Source organism: Channa argus, chromosome 16, assembly GCF_033026475.1.
Source record: "Channa argus isolate prfri chromosome 16, Channa argus male v1.0, whole genome shotgun sequence".
NCBI classification, from domain to species: Eukaryota; Metazoa; Chordata; class Actinopteri; order Anabantiformes; family Channidae; genus Channa; species Channa argus.
In genome coordinates this window covers 261,101-287,500 of record NC_090212.1, presented here as the reverse complement: position 1 = coordinate 287,500, position 26,400 = coordinate 261,101, and the positions used below count along the sequence as shown (strand labels likewise).

The 26,400-nt window shown below is 37.4% G+C and overlaps 1 protein-coding gene across 2 annotated transcripts in view; it reads right to left on the bottom strand.

Moving 5' to 3' along the window:
* The window catches only part of syne3 (spectrin repeat containing, nuclear envelope family member 3), a 42,448-nt gene extending 16,792 nt beyond the window's left edge, over nt 1–25,656 (bottom strand). For both annotated transcript variants that reach the window (XM_067479430.1, XM_067479431.1), the window contains exons 1-11: nt 25,521–25,656; nt 20,917–21,074; nt 19,671–19,843; nt 18,693–19,002; nt 15,560–15,715; nt 14,217–14,576; nt 10,588–10,724; nt 6,938–7,112; nt 4,784–4,966; nt 3,576–3,719; nt 3,107–3,241 (exon numbers count right to left, since the gene is read on the bottom strand). In XM_067479430.1, the coding sequence (XP_067335531.1) occupies nt 3,107–3,241; nt 3,576–3,719; nt 4,784–4,966; nt 6,938–7,112; nt 10,588–10,724; nt 14,217–14,576; nt 15,560–15,715; nt 18,693–19,002; nt 19,671–19,843; nt 20,917–21,060 (1,917 nt within the window). In that variant the 5' untranslated portion in view covers nt 21,061–21,074; nt 25,521–25,656. The remainder of the gene's footprint in view (nt 1–3,106; nt 3,242–3,575; nt 3,720–4,783; nt 4,967–6,937; nt 7,113–10,587; nt 10,725–14,216; nt 14,577–15,559; nt 15,716–18,692; nt 19,003–19,670; nt 19,844–20,916; nt 21,075–25,520) is intronic.
* Nucleotides 25,657–26,400: the final 744 nt, after the last annotated feature.

Below are 26,400 nucleotides of genomic sequence, written 5' to 3'. Positions count from 1 at the left end.
ACAATGGAAAGTAGCCACCTTAATGTTACTCCTGCACAAGTTAATTACCTTGTTGACAATTCTGCAGCCTCATTACGTACAATACTTTAGAAGAAAGGAAGTGGCATTCCAGAAAGTTAGAAGAATCTCATTTAGCCTGGAAAAATAGTTTAAAAATGTACAAAAAATCTCTCAGTGATGCCAGAATAGCATATTATTCATCATTAATAGAAGAAAACAGGAACAACCCCCGGTTTCTGTTCAGCACTGTAGCCAGGCTGACTAAGAGCCATAGTTCTGTTGAGCCTACTATTCCCTTAACTCTGAGCAGCAATGACTTCATGACTTTCTTTATGAATAAAATTGTAGCTATTAGAGAAAGAATTCACCAGATCCTCCCCCCAAATATTACAGATTGATCTCGATGTACAATAGTGCTAGATTCATTAATAAGCCCCAATCCCTTTAAGACTGCTTTTTACCCATAGGTCTCGCTGAGCTAACTTCAATTATTACCTGATCTACATTTACATTTACATTTAGCAGACACTTTTATCCAAAGCGACTTACAAGTGAGGTACAAGGCAGTAAAAACCTAAGTCCTATCATCTAAACTAACAACCTGTCTGCTGGACCCTATTCCAACTAGACTGCTCAGGGAAGCTTTACCTTTAATAGATACGTTCGTATTAGATATCATTAATCTATCTGTAGAAACAGGCTATGTACCACAGGCCTATAAGGTAGCTGTAATTAAACCACTACTTAAAAACCCCTGTCTGGAACCAGGTGTTCTAGCCAATTATAGACCACTATCTAATCTCCCCTTTATTTCTAAAAGCCTTGAAAAAGTAGCTGCAAAGTAGCTATGCAACCACCTGTACAGGAATAATTTCATCATAGTACAGAAACAGCCCTTGTAAAAGTAACAAACGATCTTCTCTTGGCCTCAGATAATGGACTCATCTCTACACTTGTTCTGTTAGATATTAGAGCTGCACTGTTGTTCACAACATTTTATTACAGAGACTGGAACATGAAACTGGGATTAAAGGAAATGCAATAGGTTGGTTTAAGACTTCTATCTATCTGATAGATTTCAATTTGTTCATGTTAATAATGAATCCTCCATGCACACAAAGGTTAGCTATGGAGTTCCACAAGGCTCTATGTTAGGACCAATACTTTTTACTCTTTTTATATATATATATATATATATATATATATATATATATATATATATATATATATATATATATATATATATATATATATATATGTGTGTGTGTGTGTGTGTGTGTGTGTGTGTGTATGTCTCCTTTACGCAACATTATTAAAAAACACTCCAAATTACCATTGCAATTCTGATGATACCCAGCTTTATCCATCTATGGAACCAGATGAAAAAAATATCAGTTAATCAAGCTTCAAGCCTACAAGACATAAGGGCCTGGATGTCCCTCCTTTTTTACTTCTAAACTCAGACAAATCTGAAGTCATAATATTTGGGCCCAAACATCTCAGAAATATGCTGCCCAACCATATCATTACTCTAGATGGCATAAGTCTGGCCTCCAGTACTAATGCAAGAAACCTTGAAGATATTTATTTTACCAGGATTTGTCCTTTACCTCACAAATAAAACAAATCTCTAGAACAGCCTTCTTCCACCTACGGAACATTGCCAAAATTAGGAGCATCCTTTCAAGTGATTAACTGAAAAGCTAGTCCATGCATTTGTTAATTCTAGGTTGGACTACTGTAATTCCCTACTTTCAGGATGCCCCAGTAACTCCCTAAAGAGCCTGCATTTAATCAAAAATTCTGCAGCAAGACTGCTGACTGGAACTAGCAAGAGAGATCACATTTCACCTTCACTAGCTTCCCATAAAATACAGAATAGTTTTTAAAACCCTGCTTCTTACATATAAAGCTCTGAATGTCCAAGCTCCATCATATATAGAAGACCCCATAGTACCATATCATCCCAGTAGACCACTTCAATCCTAGAATGCAGGCCTACTTGTGGTTCCTAGAATTTCCAAAGGTAGAATGGGAGGCTGAGCCTTTAGCTATCAAGCTCCTCTCCTGTGGAACCAGCTTCCAGTTAAGATTCAGGAAGCAGACACCCTGTCTATTTTTAGGTCTATCAGAGAGGAAGGTTTTAAACCTTCCTCTTTAATAAAGCTCTTTAATAAAGCTTATAGTTAGTTATAGTTATGCTGCTATAGGCTTAGACTGCTGGGGGACCCACCCCCTGATGCACTGAGCTCCTTTCCTCCTCTTGTCCCTCTCTCCTCACACCCCACAATTGTCACCAATTTATGACATTAACTCTGTGTTTTCTCCCGAAATTGTCTCTCTGTCCCTTTCTGCAGATGTCACTGGCTTTGAAGCTGTGTGTTTTCCAGTGTGCAGCTACTAGTCCTACCAACCTACCCATTTCTTTTAATTATGACTTTTAATTAAATTTTTTTAACACAGGGCAAGTTGGAAAAGTCAGGCTGCACGTTACATTAATGTGTTAGATACACATTTATTCAACATGTTTTTCTTTCGGCTGTTCATCTCATTGTCAGGTTGTCAATGTCATTGTCAGGTCAACATAAAATAGTGATACAACATTGAAACTTCATTACTTTTAGTACAAAACCTTACATCTTAAGACAAATTCAGTTATTGATTCAAAAGTCTCTTAGTCACTGTAATTACCCTGATATTTGTGGACAACCCCTTTTATCAGGCAATCCACAGTTGCCCAAACTGAAAAGTAACAGTATTTTGAAGAACCCTTTGGAAAAGTACAGATTAAATATTATTATTACCTCTCAATTTTATGTTTTGTATTTCATAACAACAACAACAACAATAATAATAATAATAATAATTTCAAATTCCCATTAATTTTATTTATCTTTGAATAGTTCTAAAGTTTTTATTGTGGTAAGTTAAGTTTGGCTATTAGGCAAGTAAAACATCTCATCTACTCCCTCAAAGGGCAAGAGGTCCAAAAAGTTTAATGTCAAGCCCTGACAATGAGCTTGCGCAATCTTGCAGTTTGGATAAAAGGTGGAGGTTTGATTAGTTCTTAATGATTTTTTGTAGATGTAGCTCTTTTCTGTCTTACCCTGACTGCCTTCTGCAGATGTTTCCAATCAGCACAGAGTGTCTCAAACTGTGTCCTGTGGCTCTCACTAGAGGAGACCAGAATCTCCACTGCTGTAATGTGGGCCTCGCAGTCCTCCAGGTCCTTCTGAATCACCTGGGGATACACAATACGCAATAAACAAAAACAAAACAGAATTATAGAAGTTGTTGTTTGGTGTAAACTTTCAGTAATATTGAGTAATATTTGCTGCAAAAAAGAAAATTTAAAAAATATTTTAAATTTAGGTATTCAAGAATAAAACTGTGAAATGGGCTTCCAGTAAAAATCAGCCAGGGTTCCCAGTGACTTATTTCAAAACTCTGCAATATCATTCTTTATATGAACTGAAAACAATGGCTGCCTAAAGATAGAATTTTATATTTCTGTGTTTTGCACATACAAAATAGCCATGTGGGTTATGTTCAGAGACATTGTAAGTTAAACTCACCCTGAACTGGTCTGACTGGCTCTTCTTCGCCAAGATGTCAGGTTGGAGTGTGTCTGCTGCCACCAGTTGTTCTTGGAGAGCAGCCAGCTTACAGCGGATCAATTGGTAGGCATCACCAAAGTCCTTGGTTCTTGAGATTAATCCCTGAAAAAAAGAAAATTACAGTATGTGTTGTTATAGAGCCAGTCATGACACTATATGCTGAAACCAGAGTATATCCTCTGTTCTCAACTCCTAGTCAATGACATAAGGTTTGCAGAAGGACCTTGAATCAGTGACCTTTAACACTACAATGCTTTAATGACATCTTTTATATTCTTTCAAATTTTAAACTTTAATTGACAGCTATGACTAATAAATCTAATGATGAGCTGGACGTAATTATGACTCAATGCCTTTATTCTTCATCTCCTTCCAATGGAGATGACAAAGACAAACTGTTCACTAAGTATACCTGTAAAACAGAGAGTTTGTGGTTTTATTTTTAGATTTTACCTGCTTGTCTAGTGGCCCTAAATTCTCCTGTAATTAATATGCATTTACATGTATTTCTGGATCAAACACTGCCTGCTCAAAAAGAGGTTCTGAAACTGATGATGGTCTATCGTCTAATGATGTTTGTGTGAACCAATGTGGCAATTAATTAATTAATTAATTAATTAATTAAACAAACAAACAATCAACAGATCAAGATGAAGATTATGAAGAAGGGGGAAAAACCAAAACCAAACAACACCTAAAATCAGTTCTATAATGAACCAGATGCTGGCCCGAGTAGAGGTAATTTATTGTTGGTTTTAGGGTCAGTATGGGGAATGGGGATCTTAAAGACCTTACACACAGGGGAGTCTGTGGAGTCTCCCCCGGCATTAGATCAAGCTCAATCTGAGGTGTTGACGCGTTTTACCAGTGATGAAAACTCGTGCTACATAATTAAATTAAAATCCAATGTTTACTGGATATTTGCAATCACGATTTCAGAATTTTTAGCATGAAAAAATTATGCTTGTTGCAGTAACAGATTCCATTCCATTATCACAATTTAAACTCCATTGAATATCCAATGCATCAAAAAGAAGATGATAAAAACAACCCACAGTATCATCTTCTTTTTAAATATATTATATGTTTACAGTTTTTTCATAGTTTTAAATAATTCATATTAAAATTTATAATGCAGTAAATGACTAGCAGTAACATGGTGGTACCTGTAGCCTACTCTTTCTCTGCAGCAACTGAGTGTGCAGCAGCTCTCTGTTCCTGATGGCAGCACTCAGCTCACCCTGCAGACCATCAGATCTCTCAGGACCAAAGACAGAATCCAGCAGTTCTCCCTTCACCTGAAGCAGACTGAAACGCTCCAGCAGCTTGACACTGTCATTCAGTAAACGCTAACATAAAAGGACAAAAATTAACACATCAAGTCTGTTGCTTTTTATACTTTCTCACACTCCCAAGTCCCAAAACACTTCAAACCCCACATACATTAAATATGTGGTATGATAATAATATTAATCAACTTCATTATCAATTCCACATACTAAGCCACGCAGAATTGCAACTAATTTAGATTTTTTACATAAAATCTCTCAATACAGAATTTCTTATAACTTCAGAGAGAATTTTTATGACCATACAACAACCCTATCACAGACATGCAAATATTACATAAGCTTTGTCTTAGTCATAAATCTTCATGACTTTTAAAAACAGGACCGAACATTGTGGACAGCATGGGCTTGGCAAGTTCGTTATTTTAATAACCTGCGGATCTCCCTGATTTTCTATTTTTGTCATTTTTTTTCTTGAAGACAGTTATGCAGATCCAGACATGGCTGATTTAAATTGCCAATATGTTTATTAAATTTCCTTTCTCCATTTTCCATCATTAAAAAAAAATCATATTAGTAAATGAGACAGAAATATGCTCAAGTTTGATTAATAATAATTGAAAAAAAGAAATTTGCAATGACAAAATTGTTTATTGATTTTAGAACCATATTGGAATGAATATTATATTATATTAAATATTTTTAGAGCAGGAACAAGAATATCTAATCAAACTACTTTAGTGTAATTTTTATTAATCAAATACAAACACTCACTTGGGTTCAAAAAGCTCAAATGAGTCAGTTACAATATAATAAATAATAAAAAATGAGTCAGTTACAGTTACAATATGTGCTGATTCGACTGTATGATCATCTCAGAGGCTGTAATATTTGATATTATCTGCTGTCCCACCTCTCATATGGTGAGAAGCAGGGTACACCCTGGACAGGTCACCAAGCTTGTCTAGGGCCAGCACAGAGAGACATACACAACTATGGGCAATTTAGAGTAACAAATTAACCCAACATGGATTTTTTAGGGGCAGGGAAGAAACCCAAAAGAAACCCACACAAGCACAGAAACAGCATGGAAACTCCACACAGAAAGGCCATAGATTTGAACCTTCTAGCTGTGAGGTGGCAGTGTTAACCATTCACCACCTAGAATCTGGCAGTCTGTTGCCTAGGAATTGCTCAAGGGGATTTGTTGGGTTTCCCGTGCATATTTGTATAGTCTTGACATTATTATGTAAATTCATATAGCGCCAGTTAGCAACAAAGTAAAGTTGAATTGAAAGTTGAATTGAACTGTCGGCCCTGAGATAAGACTGGAGAACTGTCCAGGGTGGACCCTACCTATCACCCAAAGACTGCTGGGATAGACTTCAGCCCCCCACGACCCCGAACAGGAATGGTGGTTACAGATAATGGATGGATGAATGTATGTAAAAACAAAAAACAAAAACAAAAAAGTGTTTTAATTATAAAATAACAAAAAACAAATAGGAACATTGTAGCTGAAAAAAAATTAAAAATACTCAGAGAAAAGGAGATAAGACTATCAATGCATGTTCAAAAAATGTGGCTTTTTATCAAAGCTTGGATTTTTTAAAATCTTTTTTCTCCAATGCAAAATCTCCAATTTTTTTTAAACAATTGTTTCAATGCCAAAGTTTCATGTTTCAGTTGAGGCTTTGTTTTCAAGCCAGTATTTTATTTTCAATACCAAACGTTTAAGGTCTTCTGGCTCCATATATTTCCAAGGACATACTTAGTTAAAAAGGAACACCTGTCAAATTGGAATCCTTTTTACCTACCTGTGCTATACTTTTGTTCACGTAAAATTTAAGTCATTTAATCCAAAAGGTGATATGTTCCATTTATATTCAGGCCATAAGTTGCAACTATTTCAAAAAAGTCTAAACTCCTAGAGACCAATGTAACAAGTCATTGTGAGAACAATACAGACAAAGCAACACAAAATGGAAAAATTAGCACACAGTTTCAGAAAAAAGAAAAATGTTGTTTTACCTCTATATTCTGGACCAACATGGCAATATGGGAGAAGTCAGTGACCTCAGCAGAAGCTTCCAACACCTGAGACACCCTGTGGCTCCACTGGGTGTAGACGAATAATGGGTCTTGGAGGATGTTTCTCAGTCCTGACTCTGACTCTGAACACAGTCTGGTCGCTCTGCATTTCACACTGCAACATAAGCAAACACAATATTGAACTTTGGAGGTGTCTTCAAAGGTTGAATTGTTGACATTGCACTGTTGCATCATGAAGTTTAAAAAAAAAAAAAAAGGACTGTAGGACTGTATGGCAGCTGTAGCTCGGTTGGTAAGGCAGTCACTCAAGCACCACAGGGTCAGTGGTTCAGTTCCCGGTCCCTCCTTGCAAGTGTCCATGGGCAACACACGAAACCCAAAGTATCTCCCGATGGGTCAGGTGAGCACCTTGCATGGCAGTCACTGCCATTGGTGAGTGTGTGTATGAATGGGGGAATGAGAAGCAAACTGTTAAGCGCTTTGGATAAAAGCTCTACATACTCGGCCATTTACATATGCAAAAGTTTGGCCACCCTATAAAACCAGTTAATTGTAATACCAATAGGCCAGACACTGTATTACATTTTGCAAAAACTTTTTGTAGCAGCAAAGTGTATTGCTGTTCGTGAATTGAGTAAATGAGAAATTTTATTCACTTACTCTTGAAGATTAATGTCTTGAACACACAGCACGTTTAAATGTCCCTAGAGATTTTCACTGATCCTTAGGGTAAGTGTTTTTTTGTCTTCCACAGTTGCTCTTAACTGGCATTTCAGTCAGAGAAAATTTCAAGCAGGAAACATTTTGATATCATTTTATATTCATCTCCTGCTGTGCAGGCATCAGTTGATGAGAAAGGGACAAGATGTTTACTGTATGCGTTTTGGTCAGAAATGGCAAATGCAATTTAAATTTTGTACTGTCTATAACATATAAACTTTAAAGTTTCTTTAACGCATTAGACTAACGCATTAATACTGAGTATCAGTGCAGTAGAGTGAATTCAAGGTTTAATGTAGCTTTATTATCTCCAAGGGGCAAATTATTTCACAGATCGCAGGACAAATAACATCAAATGATACACATTTGAACATAACAAAGACAACAAATAAGTATTTATTGTCTGACGGATGGCGCTGATAGTGGTGACACACAGCAGCATGTGAGTGTCTAGTCTGTGTTTTGTAATCGTGGAAGAGTTGGTCTTAAACTGAATTTAGCAGGGGTTTTTAAGACACTTTTAAACCTTAAATGCTACAGAAAATGGATTAGAAACATTAAGTTTATAAAGTTAAATTAGTACTAAATGTCATTTAGCCAGTGCTTTTATCCAAACCAACTTATAAGGAGCAAACACAATGAGCAACTTGTGGCTCAGTGTCTTGCCGAAGGATACTTCAACATGTGGCGGGAAGGAGAAAGGAGCCAAACAATTAAGTCTGATCTGTGGACTACTGCTCTACCAACTGAGCCCCAACCCCAACGTTACTGATAATAATCAAAGTACAGTATAAAGGCCAGAATTTAACTTCTGTAAATTACATGTTAAAATTTAAAAGTTATATAATCACATGTCCATACGGACTGCAAAGGGGGCTCAGGTGAGGTGAGAGTTCACTAGTTTATGAATGTCACTACACTTTGTATCAGTGCAAAAAGTGAGTAAAAAAGGCAATAAAAGTTTATCAGCACACATGCTGAACATGTATATCTCTCTGAATAACAGTAGTATCAGCTCTGCCCACAATGTCTCATCCATTGGCACAGTAATCACAGCAGAGTGTTGACTGATTGTTAATTACTGTGAACATGCTTAACTGAATCCTGACTATATGGGCTACTGAATGGTGACTAATTATTCCAATTTAATACAACTCTTAAAGCTGAGTAAGTTCTGGTGGACTTTCTATCTGACAGTGTGACCGCTCTACCTCCTGCACCACAGATGCCCTGAATAGAAGACTCTGTGGGTCTGAGCGAGGTTGGAGCTCAGCCAAGTGTGCCTGTCCATACCACCGAGAGCACAGACATCTCAGCTGTGCCTGCAGTTCTCCATCCACTTGTGTTCACAACAAGCTTGTGGGTTTCAATTTCATTCTTCTATTCTGTTACAGTATTTAAACAAAAGTAAACTGAACTGTTTACTGGTGAAATATAGATTGCACCAAATTCCTTTAACCTGAATGGAACAAACTCTTGTTTTAATTATATAGTGAGGAGACTTTATATTAGTCTGTAAAACATAGATTAAGACTGAAATCTAAATGATGGATGAAATGAAATTTTTATTTGCTGCCTGAGTTTAGCTGTGAACCAGGGCTTGTTGTTTTTGGATATGGTGAAGGTCTCTGTTGGCACACATATATCATCACAAAACCTGATGTAAGGTCAGGTTTAAGATAACCTAACGTTATATAATACACGGGGACAGGGTAAAAAGTACTGTAGAAAAATCGTCACAATACTACATTTCAGAATAATATATTGCTGGATTGTAATTGATAACGTTTAAACATCACTGTTGTTAAGCTATAAAGGCGTAGCTTATTTAAACTACCTTAGTATACTGACAGGTGATTATAATGATCATAATAATGATGATTACAATAATGAATCCATAAAATTATCAATCATAGTATGTAGGCTTATTTATATTTTGTATTAACACTATGCATCTGAAAATTAACTAAAACTGTCATTTACTTACCCCGAAATTTAAGTTGAGTAAAACAGTGGTGGCTGCCATGCAAGGTGCTCACCTGACATTGTGCGCAACGTGGGGTTCAGTGTCTTGCCCAAGTGAAGTGGAAATGCTTCAGTTACTTCAAAAACTATCGTTAAGTGTAGTAGTTTAGGGAATGTAGTCAGTTCCACCACTGCAAAATGCAAACACTTTATATAATGTGTACTTTGAATTGAAGCCAATTTAAAATTTACATTGACTAAATCAAGTCAGCATGACCCTGAATCGTACTGTATTGTATCATTACAGATGTGGCTGAATTGTTTTTGTATCTAATCTTGGCAATATATATTGTATGGAATCGATTGAGAGGGAGATATTCACATACTTTTTACCAGAGTATGTGTAGAAAACTGTTATTGTTTTACATAGTTTCCTGTGGTGTTTGTGTTGTCTAAAAGATTTTTTTAAAGTTAGCTAAAAGGGAGCAGACTTGTTTGGGTCCTAATCATCTCATTAAGGTAATGTTGAGATCATGGCAGAGGAAGTGTAAAATGACAGCTTCAATGCCACTTATGTTGATGTGGGTAGTTTTAGACTGGCTCAGCAAGTTATTCCCAAACCTTTCCTCTATTATTGTTTTGATTTGAAGCTGCTCCAGAGATTGTTTGTTACTGCCCCACTGAAAACATGCAGGACTGCATCTCACGTTCAAGTAGCATTTTTTGACATGCACACTAAACGATCCAATTCAATGCAGGCTATGCAAAGCTAACATTTTGTGTAGGAAAATATCTGGAGTTGGTAAGGCAGTCATCCACGGACCACAGGGTCAGTGGTTCGATCCCCACTCCCAGCTATATGTCGAAGTGTCCTTTGGCACTGAACCCCAAGTTGCTCGCGATAGGTCAGGTGAGCACCTTGCAGTGCCAGGGTTCCTACATACCTCTGATGTTCTTTGACAAGAGCCAGGACATCATCAGAAAGGTTACGCGAGTCCTCGGAGAACCTAAAGAGCTCCTTAAGCTGAGACTTGAGAAGATCCACTTGGCACTCTTCCCCTGTCAAAGTATTCCTAACACCCTGCAAGATATGACACACAAGCAAAGTGAACTCAAGCAGCAAATTATTTTTCTATGAGTTGCATCACTCAGTCCCTTTCACTATTAATGCTGTCTTAAGAAACTGGGCCTAATACAAGAATATTTTCGTATTCCAATTCTGCAATTTAGATGGTTCTTTCTTTTTCGTATACTTTCATATTTCAAGTCAATTAACTTTTTCTGCAAAAACTTTTAAAAAGTTGTGTCAGACTACTATAATGAAGATGCTGCTGTGACGAAATATATCAATGAAATATTGAACAAAATATGAATGCAATACACGTTTGTTATATGCTGAACATTTTAAAATAATACATTTTTTTATCATATTTAAACTCACAGAATCATAAATATGTGTTTTGAAGCTGTAAAGAAAGTTTACTTGGTTAGGATTTGGAATTCCAGGTCTGAACTTAAATAAATTTGTTTGTACAATTTGTTCTTGCATGAGCCCTCATTTTTTTCCGCCTCATAACACGACGTGTTTCTCAATAAAACATTTTGATTACTTTGTGATATTAAAATATCGCTGGATTCAGTGCAGGGGAAAGCATGTGCACAATTGATGAAAACTTCAAACATTTTAAAAAGTGTACATTGAGACTTTGTGATTTATGGCATCCCCATCACTTCTTCTCCTGTCCACTTTTCCTTTAGCTTTAAGCACCTCCTCCTTGTGTTTTAATTTGCATAGGGCTGTGAATCAGTTAAAATTTCATTACTAATTAATCACAAATTTTAGTAACAAATCAAGGGAAATATAGATGTGTAAAGGAGAATATGGGTACTATTGCCATGTGGCTGCCACAGTCTTTCATGGCACCCCTGGCTAACCCCTAGAATTCTAATTAATATTTAAAGCTCTGTAAATACTTGTAAATAGCCTGTCGAGATTGGATATGGGATTTCAAACGCTGTTTTTTGACCAAATAAGCTAAAACTCAAACATAGAGGATGTACTTCGTGGAGCCCTAAGTTAGAAGAATTTATGAAGTAGATAAGATCATGTGCAGTGAGCAAAAGGTAGTAGTAGTTTGTTTTGGGTTTTTTGCCGTTTTGATTATTAAATACAGCAACAGTTACCCCTCATCACTGCTTTAAAAACATTAATAAGAGCACATGGTGGTATTTTCTATAGTGTAGTACAAGTGTTCTATAATCATGGTGTTTCTTTCCATTATCTGTCAAAATGAAATCTGACTAGCAAAATATTTCAGCTGCATATACATTGACATATATGTTGACATACTTGCAGTGTTAATAGACTAGTCATTCACAATTCAGTTTACACCTTAAACTAAAAATGAAAACAGATTGTGCCACAGTGAGGTGACAGCTTGTCTAGGTTGTAGCAGATGACAAACAGATGAGTCCACCCATTCATCTTGCATTCCAGTCACACCCAACAGAAGCAGCTCCACAGGTACAGCGCTCCCGTGTAAGATATTCTCTGAATAGTTTCTTTCTTATTCTTTCATCAACCTGTCATATGCAGGAAATGTCTATAAAAAAAAAAAAAAAAAAACGTATGAAGGCTCTGGTAAAACTTGTCTCATTTATTCCCACTTTTCTGTGACACAATGGGAAGGGACTGCTAGTCAAACCACAGCTGGTGGTGACTTTCCAGATTAAGAACTGAATGAAAATGTTATATGTCACAGTGTGAGGCACCCAGATAAAAATAGTCATCTCACTATGTCTCTAACACACCTTAATCAGGTATTTAGTTTATTTATTGACAGGTTTGCAGAGTTTCAGCTGTGTGAGACAGGTTATAAAGTATACTGTGATGACATAATGATTCAGTCAAGACACATCAATTCAGGGCACATAGGTTTCACCACCTCAAGCAGGGGCTAGCATTGGGATGATTTTAATGTAAGGAGTGAATGGTAAGAGAAAAGGTGTGCAAAAAGCAGAAAACTGAAGGAGATGGGCAGCGCAGCTACAGTGGAAATAATTTTAAACTCTTAGGTACTAAATCAAGCATCATCTGACCCCATTTCCATACATTATCTTAACGGCTTATCCTGTTTCAGGGTCACGGGGGTTGTGGAGCTTATCCCAGCTGTCATTGGGCAAGAAGCAGGATACACCATGGAGAGGTAACCAGTCTATCTCAGGGCCAAACAAAGAGACATACAGCTATTTACAAATGCATCTATGGGCAATTTACAGTATTGATTACCTTACCTGCATGTCTTGGACTGTGGGAGAAAAGCAGAGTACCAGGAAACCCACACAAGTACTGGAACAACATAGATTTTAACCAGGGACATGGTAGTTGTTAGACAGCAGATCTAAACACTCCACTATTGTTTATAGTTATACTGTAGTTCTGGTAAACAAAATTTAAATATATTAGTCTAATGTTCATCCATTACATATTTTTGGGGTTTTTTTGGCGTGTATTTTTAAAATCTATATCTATAGATTTACATATTAATAAATATCGAGGAATTTCTGGCAGCAGCTGTCACCATCTTTGTTGTGTATAGTTGCCATTGTTACAGACATTGTTTTAGGGTATTGTGAGGTTAGTGGAAAAGGTTGTTTACAGTGTCTCTGTCCCTCTGCAGAGCATGAAATCAGTCAATTAAGTTTTGACAAAAATGGAGCTCAATTGGTTCAGCTGGAAAGAAAAAGATAGCCAGTAATGTCAGATACCAAAGACTGAGCATTAATGAATAAGATGCTTCTACAGTCATGTAACTGCTGAAGCAGCTAAATCAACTGTGAACCAGAGTTATTTAGGCATAGGAGGACTTTGAGCACTGCGGGCCAAGGACAGTCATATGAAGCTAACAACAGAATACTTGGATGGATAGAGTGAAAGAGTTTTCTTAGTTTTTAAAATACAAAAATAGATTTGCTCTGACATTGAGAGTGGAGCGCTCTCTCTCTCTCTCATTCCTCTGTATGTCACAGATTTTGTACACCAAATAAACTGGACAAAATCCAGCCTAGCTAATTTCTATGCAGGTTTAGCCCAAATAGCAACAGCTATTATCAGTACCACTACAGTATCTCTAACATATTGTTTGGTCCTGCCCATATGTTCAAACTATTTGAAAGAAACCTTTCAATTACGCTCAGACATTAAGGATACTCATTTAGCCAAATTCTTCTATAGCAACATTTCGATTATATCAAATGACTTCTTGACTTTGACTTCACCTTGTTCCTGGTATTAGATAACTACAATTGTTTTCTAAAGTAATCGTATTGTCCACAATCACCATACAGATGCTTAGGCCAACACTCAATCTTTTTTGGTTTATATACCATGTATATATGATTGATTTAGAAAATTGTCAAAATTATCCTTCAAATATACTTAATCTGAAACAGAAGTGAGAATTAAATGAAAGATATGAGTAGGATTCCAAGACCACAATATGTTTTACATTCATGCATCTTGACAATGTTTCAAGTCACTTTTACAATACTGCCCATGTGATACAAGACCTACCATGTACTTCCTCCACTGTCCCACTATCTGCTCTTCAGTGCAGTCAGTTCGGTTTCCAGCCTCACAAACCCCCTCGAGTTCCTGGTCCAGCCCCTGCAACAATAACCTGAGGCGGCCAATGTTTTCTCCCAGCTGCTGGCACCTGTCCATATACTGAGTGTGTGAATTCAGGCTAGTGCGCAGTCCCTCCTCTGCCTCACACAGGCCTTGTCTCAGCCTCTGCCAGCCCAGCCTCAGCTCCTCTGCCTCTTCCACTACCACCTCTGCCCCTGCAGGAGAGGTATTGCCCCGCACAATCTCTGCTACACACTCGATATGCTGGAGGGTCTTCTCCTCACTGGCCACACTGTCATCTAAAGCCTGACACAGAGACATAAGCATTAACAAGATCTTATCATGAATTACAAAGGCAGAGTTAGAAAAATAAATATTTTATTTCTCCGTTTTTGTCTGTCCCATTTAATACAGTGCCTCACGTAACCTTTCTGATGATGTCCTCGCTCTTGTCAAAGAACATCAGAGGTATGTAATCCTCTGCCATGCAAATCTGCCCCAGTACAGCAGTGGGGGCGTAAAAATTGTTAACTAGTGATCAACCCCTTACAGAGTAAACATAATAAACTTGCTCAGGTACAATCAATCACGCACCTAGTCACACAATTAGCTTGACAATGCAAAGACACAATGGTTGTTAAGTTGCTTTCAAAAGTGCCTCAAGATAGCTTGGTGGAAGGGCAAAATTTAGTAGAATAATACAATCAGCTTGTAAAGGCTTTAACTATCCTGCTGAGTACTGTTACCTATCTGAATTGTATTGTATTGTATTACTCATACAATACCACAGTCAGCAAATAGTAATCTATGCATGTGGCAACAATCCTATAAGCTTAACACAAAGTCTGCATGTATTTCAATTGGAATTGAAGAAAAAGCCCTGACTGCTGAATGTCGTAGAAAAACAATGTGTATAAATGAAGCTTTGTATTTTTTTAAAAAGGTGGAAGATTGTTTTTTTAAAGCCACCGCAGATGTGAATTCTGTGTTATATACTAGCTAGTTCCACCACCACTGGCACTATCACAATAATTCTATAATTACTACATTTTATTATTATTTTTACTACACTTTACAATACAAGTATTATAAATATTTAATTAATATAAGACAATTAAATATTACTAGAGCAACGAGAGCTAAGGACAAGAGCTATGTGTTATACACCTGAGAATATTTATTCCTCGGCCTCTGCCTGATTACCCTTTTCACTTCTCAATATAACAAATGCAGGTTTCGTTATGAATATGGCAATAGCAGTTTCTTAATTTAGTCTTGGCGACTCTTACTTGTAAGGCTTTAAGTTTGTTCTCGCCTGTATCCTCCTTCTCCATCAGATCAGTTAGCTCCTTGGTTTTTGACAGCAGCCAGGACTGGAATCTCTGAACACAGCCCTGGTACATCTGGTGCTCCTCAGCAATCTTCTGAAGCAGCGTCAGGCGCTCCTAGCACAGTGGGAGACATACCTCGTGGTAATTTTTAGCACCGTACTGTTCAAAACAAATCAGGATCTTTCAGCACACATCACAGACTTCACATTTGGGTTTCTGAGTGAGGAGCATGAATATAAATGTGAATTTTAATTCATCTGTGAAAACTCACTGCTGCCTTTAACTTGAACTACATGTTGAAAGTTTAGACAACATGTAAACTGAGAAAACTAGTGAGTCAGCCAACAGGTAGTGCTTTTAAGGCACATTAAACCAGAACAGTAAGCATTATTCAAATCACAACTTTACCATCTGGAATCACAAGTACAGATTGCCACAAAGCTAAATTTGTTCATGTAAAAGCATGATGCATAGGAGGTAAAAATTGTAAAAACTGGGAGTATGGTTAAATCTATCTGACATCTGAAAAGGAGAAGGAGATGAGCAGCCTTATTTTTTCCTTACTCACAGAGGAAAAAGCAGTCTGTTTATTTGTTAATGGTGACTAATCCAACAGTATCACTGCACTGAATGCAAATGACTGCCGTCTTAAAAACTGACAACTGTTTTCCCCCGTTGCAGTGTCTGGATCTGATTATAGATGCAGAGAATAGTATAATAATTTCTTTTCCACCGTTTACTTTGTGTGGCTAAGGGGTTTGCTAATGGAAGGAGTAGAGAGAAGAAACAATCACAGATTGAAGATTAAAGACCAAACTGTTGATATGAATTAAGTCTCACTGATTTGTGTCACATTTAATCACACTCAATTTTCACATTTTATTTTTTTTTTACGAAGGGAAAATAGCCCAATCTTCATCTCTTTAGATACACTTGACCTTAATGGCACCAATACAGTATGTTCTCATTAGATTCTCTGCCAAACATATTCTTTTACTTAGACAACAGTATGTACTGTATCTGTGTGTAGGTGTGTATATGTATCTGTGCATGTGGAATAAGAGCATTATGGAAATACCTTTATTGCAAAGTCAAATGTTTCTTAATCTTTGTGCTTCCTTTTAAAACAAATCTGTTCCTTATTTAAACAACAGAATTTACTTTTGTTTTACTCAAGAACAGCATCACGCTTTACCTCAATGGATCATTTAATGTTCTTTCTCTGAGTATTTGCTTAGTTTATCAAATTTCTTTAACTTCTCTAGTCCTATGCTTAAAGCTTAAAAATGTTTCCAAAAAAGTTGCAGGATGCAGTGTAAAACATAAATAAAAACAAAACTTGTCTCTGGTCAGCCACTAGCTCTAACACATCCCACTCCCTTAGTGAGGCATTGAAGGACCGCACTGACTGTAGGTCAGTTGTGTTTCAACTATAATCATCCTCCCAATCATTCTAAAGCGATCAGTTTGTTCCAAATTGAGCTATGCAAGTTAACAAGTGAAGATCCCTGTATGTTTCATATTGCAATACACACTCACTGGCCACTATATTAGGTACACCCAATATAGTCTCAGGAGGATTTAGACGTTTACAGACTAGAAATTAGTATTTGATTGAAACCTTCTTTTCCTTTCGGCTGTTCCCTTTCACTGGTCGCCACAGCGAATCATGTGCCTCCATCTAACCCTGTCCTCTGCATCCTCTTCTCTCACACCAACTAACTGCACATCTTCTCTCCATACATCCATAAATCTCCTCTTTGGTCTTCCTCTAGACCTCCTTCCTGGCAGCTCCAACCTCAGCATTCTTTTTGCAGATATATTCACCATCTGCCCTCTGACTATGTCGAAACCTCCTCAATCTGGCCTCGGACTTTATTTCCAACACATTTAACATGAGCTGTCTCTCTGATGTACTCATTGCTGATGCTGTCCATCCTCGTCAATCCCAAAGGGAACCTCAACATCTTAAGCTATGGTACCTCCAGCACTGCCTCCTGTCTTTTCTTCAGTGTCGCTGTCTCTAAGGTGTACAACATTGCTGGTCTCACCACCATCTTCAACACCTTTCCTTTCATTTTCACTGATACTCTTTTGTCACACAACACACCTGACAAAACTGTTCTCCTCCCGTTCCAACCTTCTTGCACACACCTCTTCAACTCTTTTCTAAACTCTCAGTTGCTCTGAAGTGTTGAGCCTAAGAACTTAAAGTCCTGCACCTTTTTCACCTCTGCTCCCTGTAACCTCACCGTTCCACTTCGGTCCCTCTCATTCACACACGTATTCTGTCTTGCTAAGCTTCATTCCTCTGTTTTCCAGAGCAGCCCTCCACCTCTCTAGATTTTCCTCCACCTGCTCCCTGCTCTTACTACAAATAACAATGTCATCTGCAAACATCATAGTCCACGGAGATTCCTGTCTAACCTCATCTGTCTGGGCTCAGAGCTGATCCTTGATGCAGACCCACCTCCACCTTGAACTCCATCACACCTACAGCACCTCACCACGGTCTTACAGCTCTCATACATGTCCTGCATCACTCTAACATACTTCTCTGCCACTCCAGACGTCCTCATACATACCACGGCTCCTCTCTTGGCACCCTGTCATACGCTTTTTCTAAATCTATGAAGACACAATGCAACTCCCTATGACCTTCTCGTACTTCTCAATCAGCATCCTCAAAGCAAATACTGCATCTGTTGTACTCTTTCTAGTTATGAAACCATATTGCTGCTCACAAATGTTCACCTCTGCCCTTAGCCGAGCTTCCACTACTCTTTCCCACAACTTCATTGTTTGGCTCATCAGCTTTATTCCTCTGTAGTTGCCACTGCTCTGCACATCTCCCTTGTTCTTAAATTTGATTGAAACCAATACCTCCTAAAAATGTGCAGTATTGCAAGTTCCCTAAAGGTATGATGTTCCGTGCTGCTACACCACTTATACACCCATTCTGAAAGCTCTGAGCATATTTGTACTTTGTATACAAGATTCTGTGTGTCCAAAGTGTGAATATGATCAATTCCAGGTTATAGTTGAAGAATGCAGAAAAGTTAAACCATATTAGAAAGAAAAAAAGTCTAACCTCAGCTCTGTCCCTCACATCATTGTAGGCTTCCTGTAGCCTCTCTTGGACCTGGGTGTCGACGCTGGGGTCCTGGGTTCTGTTGTGCAGAGCAGCAGCCTCGTCCAGCAGCCTCTCCAGCAGCAATGACTGGCCCTGGATGTCACTGATCATCACCCTCTGCTGGTCCACCTGCCAAAGCTTCTCCTTCACCCCGAGCTGCAACTCCACCCTGACATCCAGACTGCGCTGCTGCTTTGTCAGCCAAAACTCAAACTCCTCGTAAGCTTTCAGGTACTCACTCCAGTGGAGCCACACCCACTCAATCCGACTGGGGGTGAGATGAAACAATACAAGAAAAAAAATTGAATCATATACTACATCATCTAAATATGTTTCAGCACTGTACACATCAATGTGTCGTAAAAACTGTGTCTTATTTTTTTTACTAGTATCAAGGTAAAGCTTGACCTTAACCTTAGTTAAGATAGGTACTAACTTTAAGTCAAAACCTCAAACATGAAAAAAATTAGTGGCCCCTTATCTTGAAATGATAGAAAGTCATATTTTTTCACCAGAAATTATTTTAAATTAATTTTAAATTAATTTGTCAAGTGCAACTTTTGCACTTTTTAAAATCGGTATTTAATTTAAATTTTATAAATACACTACTTGACCATTTTTGTTGGTTTTGATGATAAAAACAAATTTGTAATAACCAAATGTACATTGTTATTCCCCCTACATGCAGTTTCAACCTAAGGGGATGCAAACTCTAAAACTAACATATTACCTTAGCACATTCAGCTAGTACAAATGTTCTATCATTTACTCTTATTGCCATTTTAAAATAAGGGAAAATTAACTTTGTACATAGTGTAGGCATTTTAGTGCAAACACAGCTTTTTAACAGAGAGCAAGTGTAAATATAACCAAAGCTACCCTCAAGCCAAACTAAAAAGAAAATGAAAACACTGTACCTCTGAATTGAATCTGTACCTGTGACAGTGGAGGATGTAGGTGCATGTCTCCTCCCACCGGCTCTTCAGGTCTTTAAGCTTAGCGTGGGTATGGTTCCTCAGTTCTTCATCTGCGCTCTGCAAAAGGTTCTCAGCTGCCACCAACACCAAGTCAATCTTCATACGGCCTTCATGTTCTGACTGACAGATTTTCTACACATTCAGGGAGAAGCATTTTAATATACAGAAGTGTTTATACTGTAGCTGGATGTTAAGGCATTCATAATTTTCTATTTTACTGCCAGAACAAAAGATGACTTTAAACAAACCAGAATTCATTGAGATGACTGGGGCTCTGGCCCCCAGTACTACTGCTGGGAATCTGAGTTCATTTGACCAGGATTTGTCCTTTACCTCACACATAAAACAAATCTCTAGAACAGCCTTCTTTCACCTACTGAATATTTCAAAAAATTATAAGCATTCTGTCTCAAAGTGATGCAGAAAAACTAGTCCATGCATTTGTTAATTCTAGTTTGGACTACTGTAATTCCCAACTTTCAGTATGCCCCAGTAACTCCCTAAAAAGCCTATTAATATTCCAAAATCGTGCAGCAAGAGCTGACTGGAATTAGTAAGTAGCAGGAGTGATCATATTTTACCTCCATAAGCTTCTATTCATTGGCTTCCCTTAAAATCTTACATATTAAGCTCTGAATGGTCAGCATGCTGGCGTACTTGTGGTTCACAGAACTTCCAAAAGAAGAATGGGAGGCAGAGCCTTTAGCTATCAAGCTCGTCTCCTGTGAAACCAGGTCCTAGATTCGGTAAGCAGACTCTACTTTTAAATCTAGGCTTAAAACCTTCCACTTTGATAATGCTTAAAGTTAATTAGAATCATGCTTGGGGGTGGGGCGATGCATCAAAATAATCGAATACGTCGTGTTACGAAACGTGCATGGACAAGTTGCAAGTTGGGCTAGAAATTGACGGCACACAAAGAATCAGCACTGGCATAAAAACACTCCGTAATTTACCTATCTATAAGAGAACATTTTCAAAACACTCAAACGATCATAAATGTGCAGAAAAGCGATAATTTCAGCTGTGCCCACAGTTTCATGTGTTCACCACAACAAGCTTGTTGGTTTTATTTTTAGTAAATTGTTATGTTATTATATTATATTTGAAAAATAAAAAAAGAGCTTAATGGGAAAATAATGTATAGATTAATCGACACAAAAAAAAAAAATCATTATGTGCAGCCCTAAAATTAAGTATCTCACCTCTGTCTCTCTGAGTCGGGCCTCCAGGGCATCACGGGGCCCCTGGGTGTTGTCAGTGGCTTTCAATCTCTCCTGGATGGCTTGCATCCAGGAAAGAGCTGTTTCCAGGCTCTCTGTGAACTCCTGTTGCTCCTGCTGGGTCATGACTAGTCCTACACCTGAATATAAGAGCAGAAGTCAGATAGTAAACCAGTAAACTTAATGTTTAAATAATTTTGCCAACAAGCCTGAAGTGTTTTCCCATATGCATTCAGTCCTAGTTGCTGACATTTTACAGAGATAATTAATATTCCCAACACAATGTAACCATTGCAGCTTACTCCATCCTGCAGTAGCCCAACATAAACTGCAAAAAAGTAGACCTATGGACATCTTAACTTTCTCATTTTGCCTTTTTTGGCACAGATAAAGAGATATTACACTGGTACAGAGTTGAACTGAAAAAAGTGAATGTTATTGAATGTCTATGTAAAGTGACCCAAGACAAGCAAAAAGGTCAGTCTATAATTCTGTTAGACTTCTTTATAAACATGTTACATAGTGTTCCGTGTATACTGCCATAATACCTGCACATTTTACATTCATTGGTTAAGTTACGCATCTAAATTAATAAAATATAAACTTATTTGTGCATAAACAATGCACAAATAAGTCAAAAGACAATATGATCAATTACCTGATTATATTGTTTGCTGACAGTATGAATGAATTACAAAGCCTCATAAACATCATGATTGGATATAAAAAAACATTCCTGAGAAGATGAGATTTGCAGAAATATGGATGGAGTGAGGTTCATCATTGTATGAAAAAAGCACATTCAACATATTAATATTACCATTTTTCAACCCATTGTAAAATATTTGTGGATTACATCATCTGTGGTTCATGATCATTAAGAGATATGACATGCATAAGTCTTTTTACCCAAAATTACAACACTTCAGTATTATCATGACCAACACATTTTAGAGTGAAGCCGAAAAATGAATTAATATTGAGATATAAATGGCTCATTTTTTATACGTATGACTCTGATACTACCAACTGCCTAAATATCTTAATATCAGTACTGAAACAATATTACAACATAGGAGTCCACCATTAACTAGTAGTTGCTCATTGGGGATTATTAGGTTTTCTTTATTGATCTGTAGGCTTGACTTTAATATCTAAAGTGCCTTTATATTACTTTGTTGTGAATATGCAATATATAAATGAAGTTGAATATAAAATAAGCTGAATTGAAGTAATAAAATAAATAAGTGACACTAATAACAATGAAAATATTTATAAAAACTATGAATTAAAAATAAATTCTTGGGAGAAAACTAGAAAATGGACTTAGCAAAGCACAGACCTTTACCAAGGAAGTGTTTTCAGGTCATTTGTGATCATTGCACATTAACGCACTACTGCAGTGTGCAGGATAATGCTGTGTTTGAGCCTTAACACCATAAAGTGCCAGAATTACAGTTAATTTAATTTATGTTAAATATTTTAATGCTCCATAGAATTTTTTATGTTTCCTTGTCTTTTTATTTTTTATCCATGTTTGTTTTTAAACCTAATTAAAGCTTTTACGGAACTTGCAGTAATCTTATCCCCTTTACACTTTTTTGGTGCTTTCTTTGATAGTTAACTTGATATTTACAATTAAATTAGGCTAAATAACTGATATTATATAAATAGTTGATAATGGTTACGGGATGTAAAACTTGGAAGATAGGTCAGTTTGATTGGGCTAATTAATTTGAGTGATTGTAAATTCAGCTGTCTGTGTATTATTAAAGTTTGGTAAAATAAGCTATATCTTCTACCTACACCCATTTTTGGTCTCGGCACTGTAAAATGATAATGTATATATGATGTGTGTGTACAGGTAGGAATGTATATGTAGTGTAGATGCATATATACATTTTTTTTTCACAAATAAACTGAAACTGAAGACATCACTGATTATTAGGACTGAAAACAACTTATTGCTTTACTGTGTACATTTTCTAGTAATTGAAAAAACAATATTGACAAAAATGAACTCAGCATTTAATAAATTCCATTGTCTCTAAGCCGAACAACATCGCTGGTTTCACCAGCATCTTAAACACCTTTCCTTTCATTCTGGCTGATACTCTTTTATCAAGCAACACACCTGACACTTTTCTCCACCCGTTTCAATCTGCTTGCACTCACCTCTTCACCTCTTTTCCACACTCTCCGTTGTTCTGAACCGTTGACCCTAAGTACTTAAAGTCCTGCACCTTCTTCACCTCTACTCCCTGTAACCTCAACGTTCCACCTGGGTCCCTCTCATTCACACACATGTATTCTGTCTTACTGCGGCTAAGCTTCATTCCTCTGTTTTCCAGAGCAGACTTCCACCTCCCTAGATTTTCATCCACCTGCTCCCTGCTCTCACTACAAATCACAATGTTATCTGCAAACATCATAGTCCACAGAGATTCCTGTCTAACCTCATCTGTCAGTCTGTCCATCTCCAGAGCAAACAAGAAGCGGCTCAGAGCTGATCCTTGATGCAGACCCACCTCCACCTTGAACTCCTCTGTCACACCTACAGCACACCTCACCACGGTCTTACAGCTCTCATACATGTCCTGCACCATTCTAACATACTTCGTGTCAGTCCTACATTCTTAGGTTTCCTTTTCCGTAATAACTTTGATTAGTAAACTAGTAATTACTTATTGTGTCTAAATGAATCATTTATAACTGGTGTGACTTGTCTCCATTCTTAGGAAGGCCTGATTTTCACCAACTGTGGGATAATATGCTCATATTTTTTCAGATTCCAGTCCTCTTAGCCAGCATGCAAAACTAAGAACCATGAGATGTTTTGGCTGTTGATATTAAGACTTCTATCAATTCTTGCTGATCACCCAAGCAGAGACTGCTTTATCCGAAGGGATCGCTAAAGTTTAAAGATCTCAATTGCCACAATATTAATACTGTGTAGTTTGAAGTTTGTTGGTTTGTTTTGTCATTACGTTCACTGGTAAGATCTGGGAAACTGGCCACTAATCAACAATAACTATGCTCCTGCCTCTTCTGGAAGAAAGTGTTCACTACAGCCATTTCCATCCTCTTTGCAAAGTCTACCACCATCTGTCCTTCTCCGTTCCTGTCCTGAAAACCAAATCTGCCCATCACATTCTCATCACCTCTGTTCCCTTCACCTACATGTCCATTGAAATCTGCACCAATCACCACTCTCTCACCATTGGGGATGCTCTAAATTACTTCATCTAACTGACTCCAAAAACAAGCAAATATAGCGAGCTTGCAGCTCCAACTCAGTATCGCATCATACCAACTTGTGTGTAACAAATGCTGAAGCCCCTCCTCCCTCCAACTGACAGCTCGCGCACTAACCCCACATTAACACTAACTTTAATCCATCTCCACCACATGTGCCACTAACAGCCCTAACACATTTGTCTGTCTGTCACGCTAACTCCAGTTACCCTGCTCATTTCAAATTTAACAGCGCCTACAAATACTGTTTTGAGTGTGTCCAATAAAGTTTTAGGAAGCAAAAACTTGTAACACTTTATCAGTACATATTGCATGTTTCTATCCAAAAAATAGGACCTGTCCATGTACTGAGTAAACTCAGATAAGTATAAAGTTGATCTGAAATATCTAGAAAACAACAATTGTGTTAAATCTCAAAGTGACCTTTTTAGATCGGATCAATACTTTTATTACAGAGCTATTGTCTAAAAAGGCCACGTTGTATCGTATTCATCAGAAATCTGAAGCTTATGCATGTTGTAGGAGGAGGCTTAGAGGTCAATAAAAGTTGTTTGGTCTTTGTCAGTCCAAAAATTAGGAAGCTATTGGGGAAAAAATGTTGTAACACTTTATAGTCATGTTGCATGATTTTATTCCAAAACCAAATCCTATGTATGTAATGAGTAGACTAAAATTATTATGTAATTGGTTTGAAATATTTAGCAAACAACACAAAAAAGGCGGAAATGGGGGGAATGAGAAGAAAAAAACATTTTGGCCGCGCTGCATGCACTTTGGAGATGGTCCCTATCGTCAGTCTGTCATTTCCTTGTGAGAATTCGGCTGGCGCAAAAACTTTTACAATAACTATGCTTTAAACACGGATCGTGGGGTAAAGAGAAGCCTTTTGTCCTTAATACACAACAAATCTGGTGATTAGTTTTCTCCCTTTAAATTTATAGAAGATGAACTTAGCCAAATGTCTGAATATCCATCGTTGAACTGTATACACCACGGTTGGTTTAACTTAAGAGACATGAGTTCAGTCTGATATTAACGACTTACACCATATGTTACTCAAATTTAGCGCAACGTAACGGCAAGTATTTAGAATTGCACTAATGCGCGGTAATACAAAACATATGGGTGGGCGGCAGCTCTAACGTTTCGTAGCTCATTATAGTAACAATAACGCTATCATAATGTGGTGCAACGTTAGGCTTAAGAGGCTACGGAAAGTTATCCGTGTTTGTATGTAGCTAGGAGGGCCTGTTATAATTAAGCTAGCTGAACAACCCTGGACATTTCGTATTGCAAGTGTAGCTTAAGTAGTAATAAATACAAGCACTTACAGAGTTGTGTTCATCGAGTGAGAGAAGCCGCTGGCGTAAATGTGTCCTGTTGTGTACAGTTAAGGTAGGGCAAACAGGAAGTAGCACACACCCGAGGCCGCCGGGGGCTGGAGTCTATACACTGCATGTCATGCTGCCTTCACGACTCTTTGTAAATTCCACCATTCGACAATGCAGCAGAAATGCAACCCTTCGCAAACGCATGAAAAAGACAAGGAAAATGTAGCTTTTTTTTTAGAAAATGGTTAAGCATAGTATAGAACTTTGTAATTATTACAAGTATTTCCGGTATATTTTAATAATGGGAGGTTTTACATGTTTTATAAAAGTGTTTATTAAGAACTTCTAAATCTTTGGAAAGTGATATTTTCTGTGTCAGTCAAGTCAAATATTTTTGGACATAGTCTACTTTTCCTAAAAAGAGTGGGGTGTAAGACCAACCTGCATTTTGTTGGACTTTAAAAGTGTGTATTTTATAATTCAGCTTGCCATTGAATAAGGGAAAATTAAGATGTCTCAGTTAATTTTCAACATACTGCATTGATTATTATTATTAACAATCCCATTTTGTTAGCCACACAAATGAACCATATGAATGGAACTCCAAAGATACATGAGAAGAATGTGCGAAACAGTGAACAGGAAGTGCTCCATGATATTGATATTTGTTCACACAAAGCATACAAAACAGTTATGTTACTTTTTCTATGTTCAACTCAAATGGTATTTCTCCTAGTTGTATTTATGTAGTATTTTAGTGTTTCCAGCAGCACTTAAACTAATCAGTAGATCAGACAGAACCAGAAGAAGAAACAAATTCAGAGCAGCTGCTGACCCAGGGCCTGACACGTCACTAGTTTAAGCTGCAGAGTGTGAAACA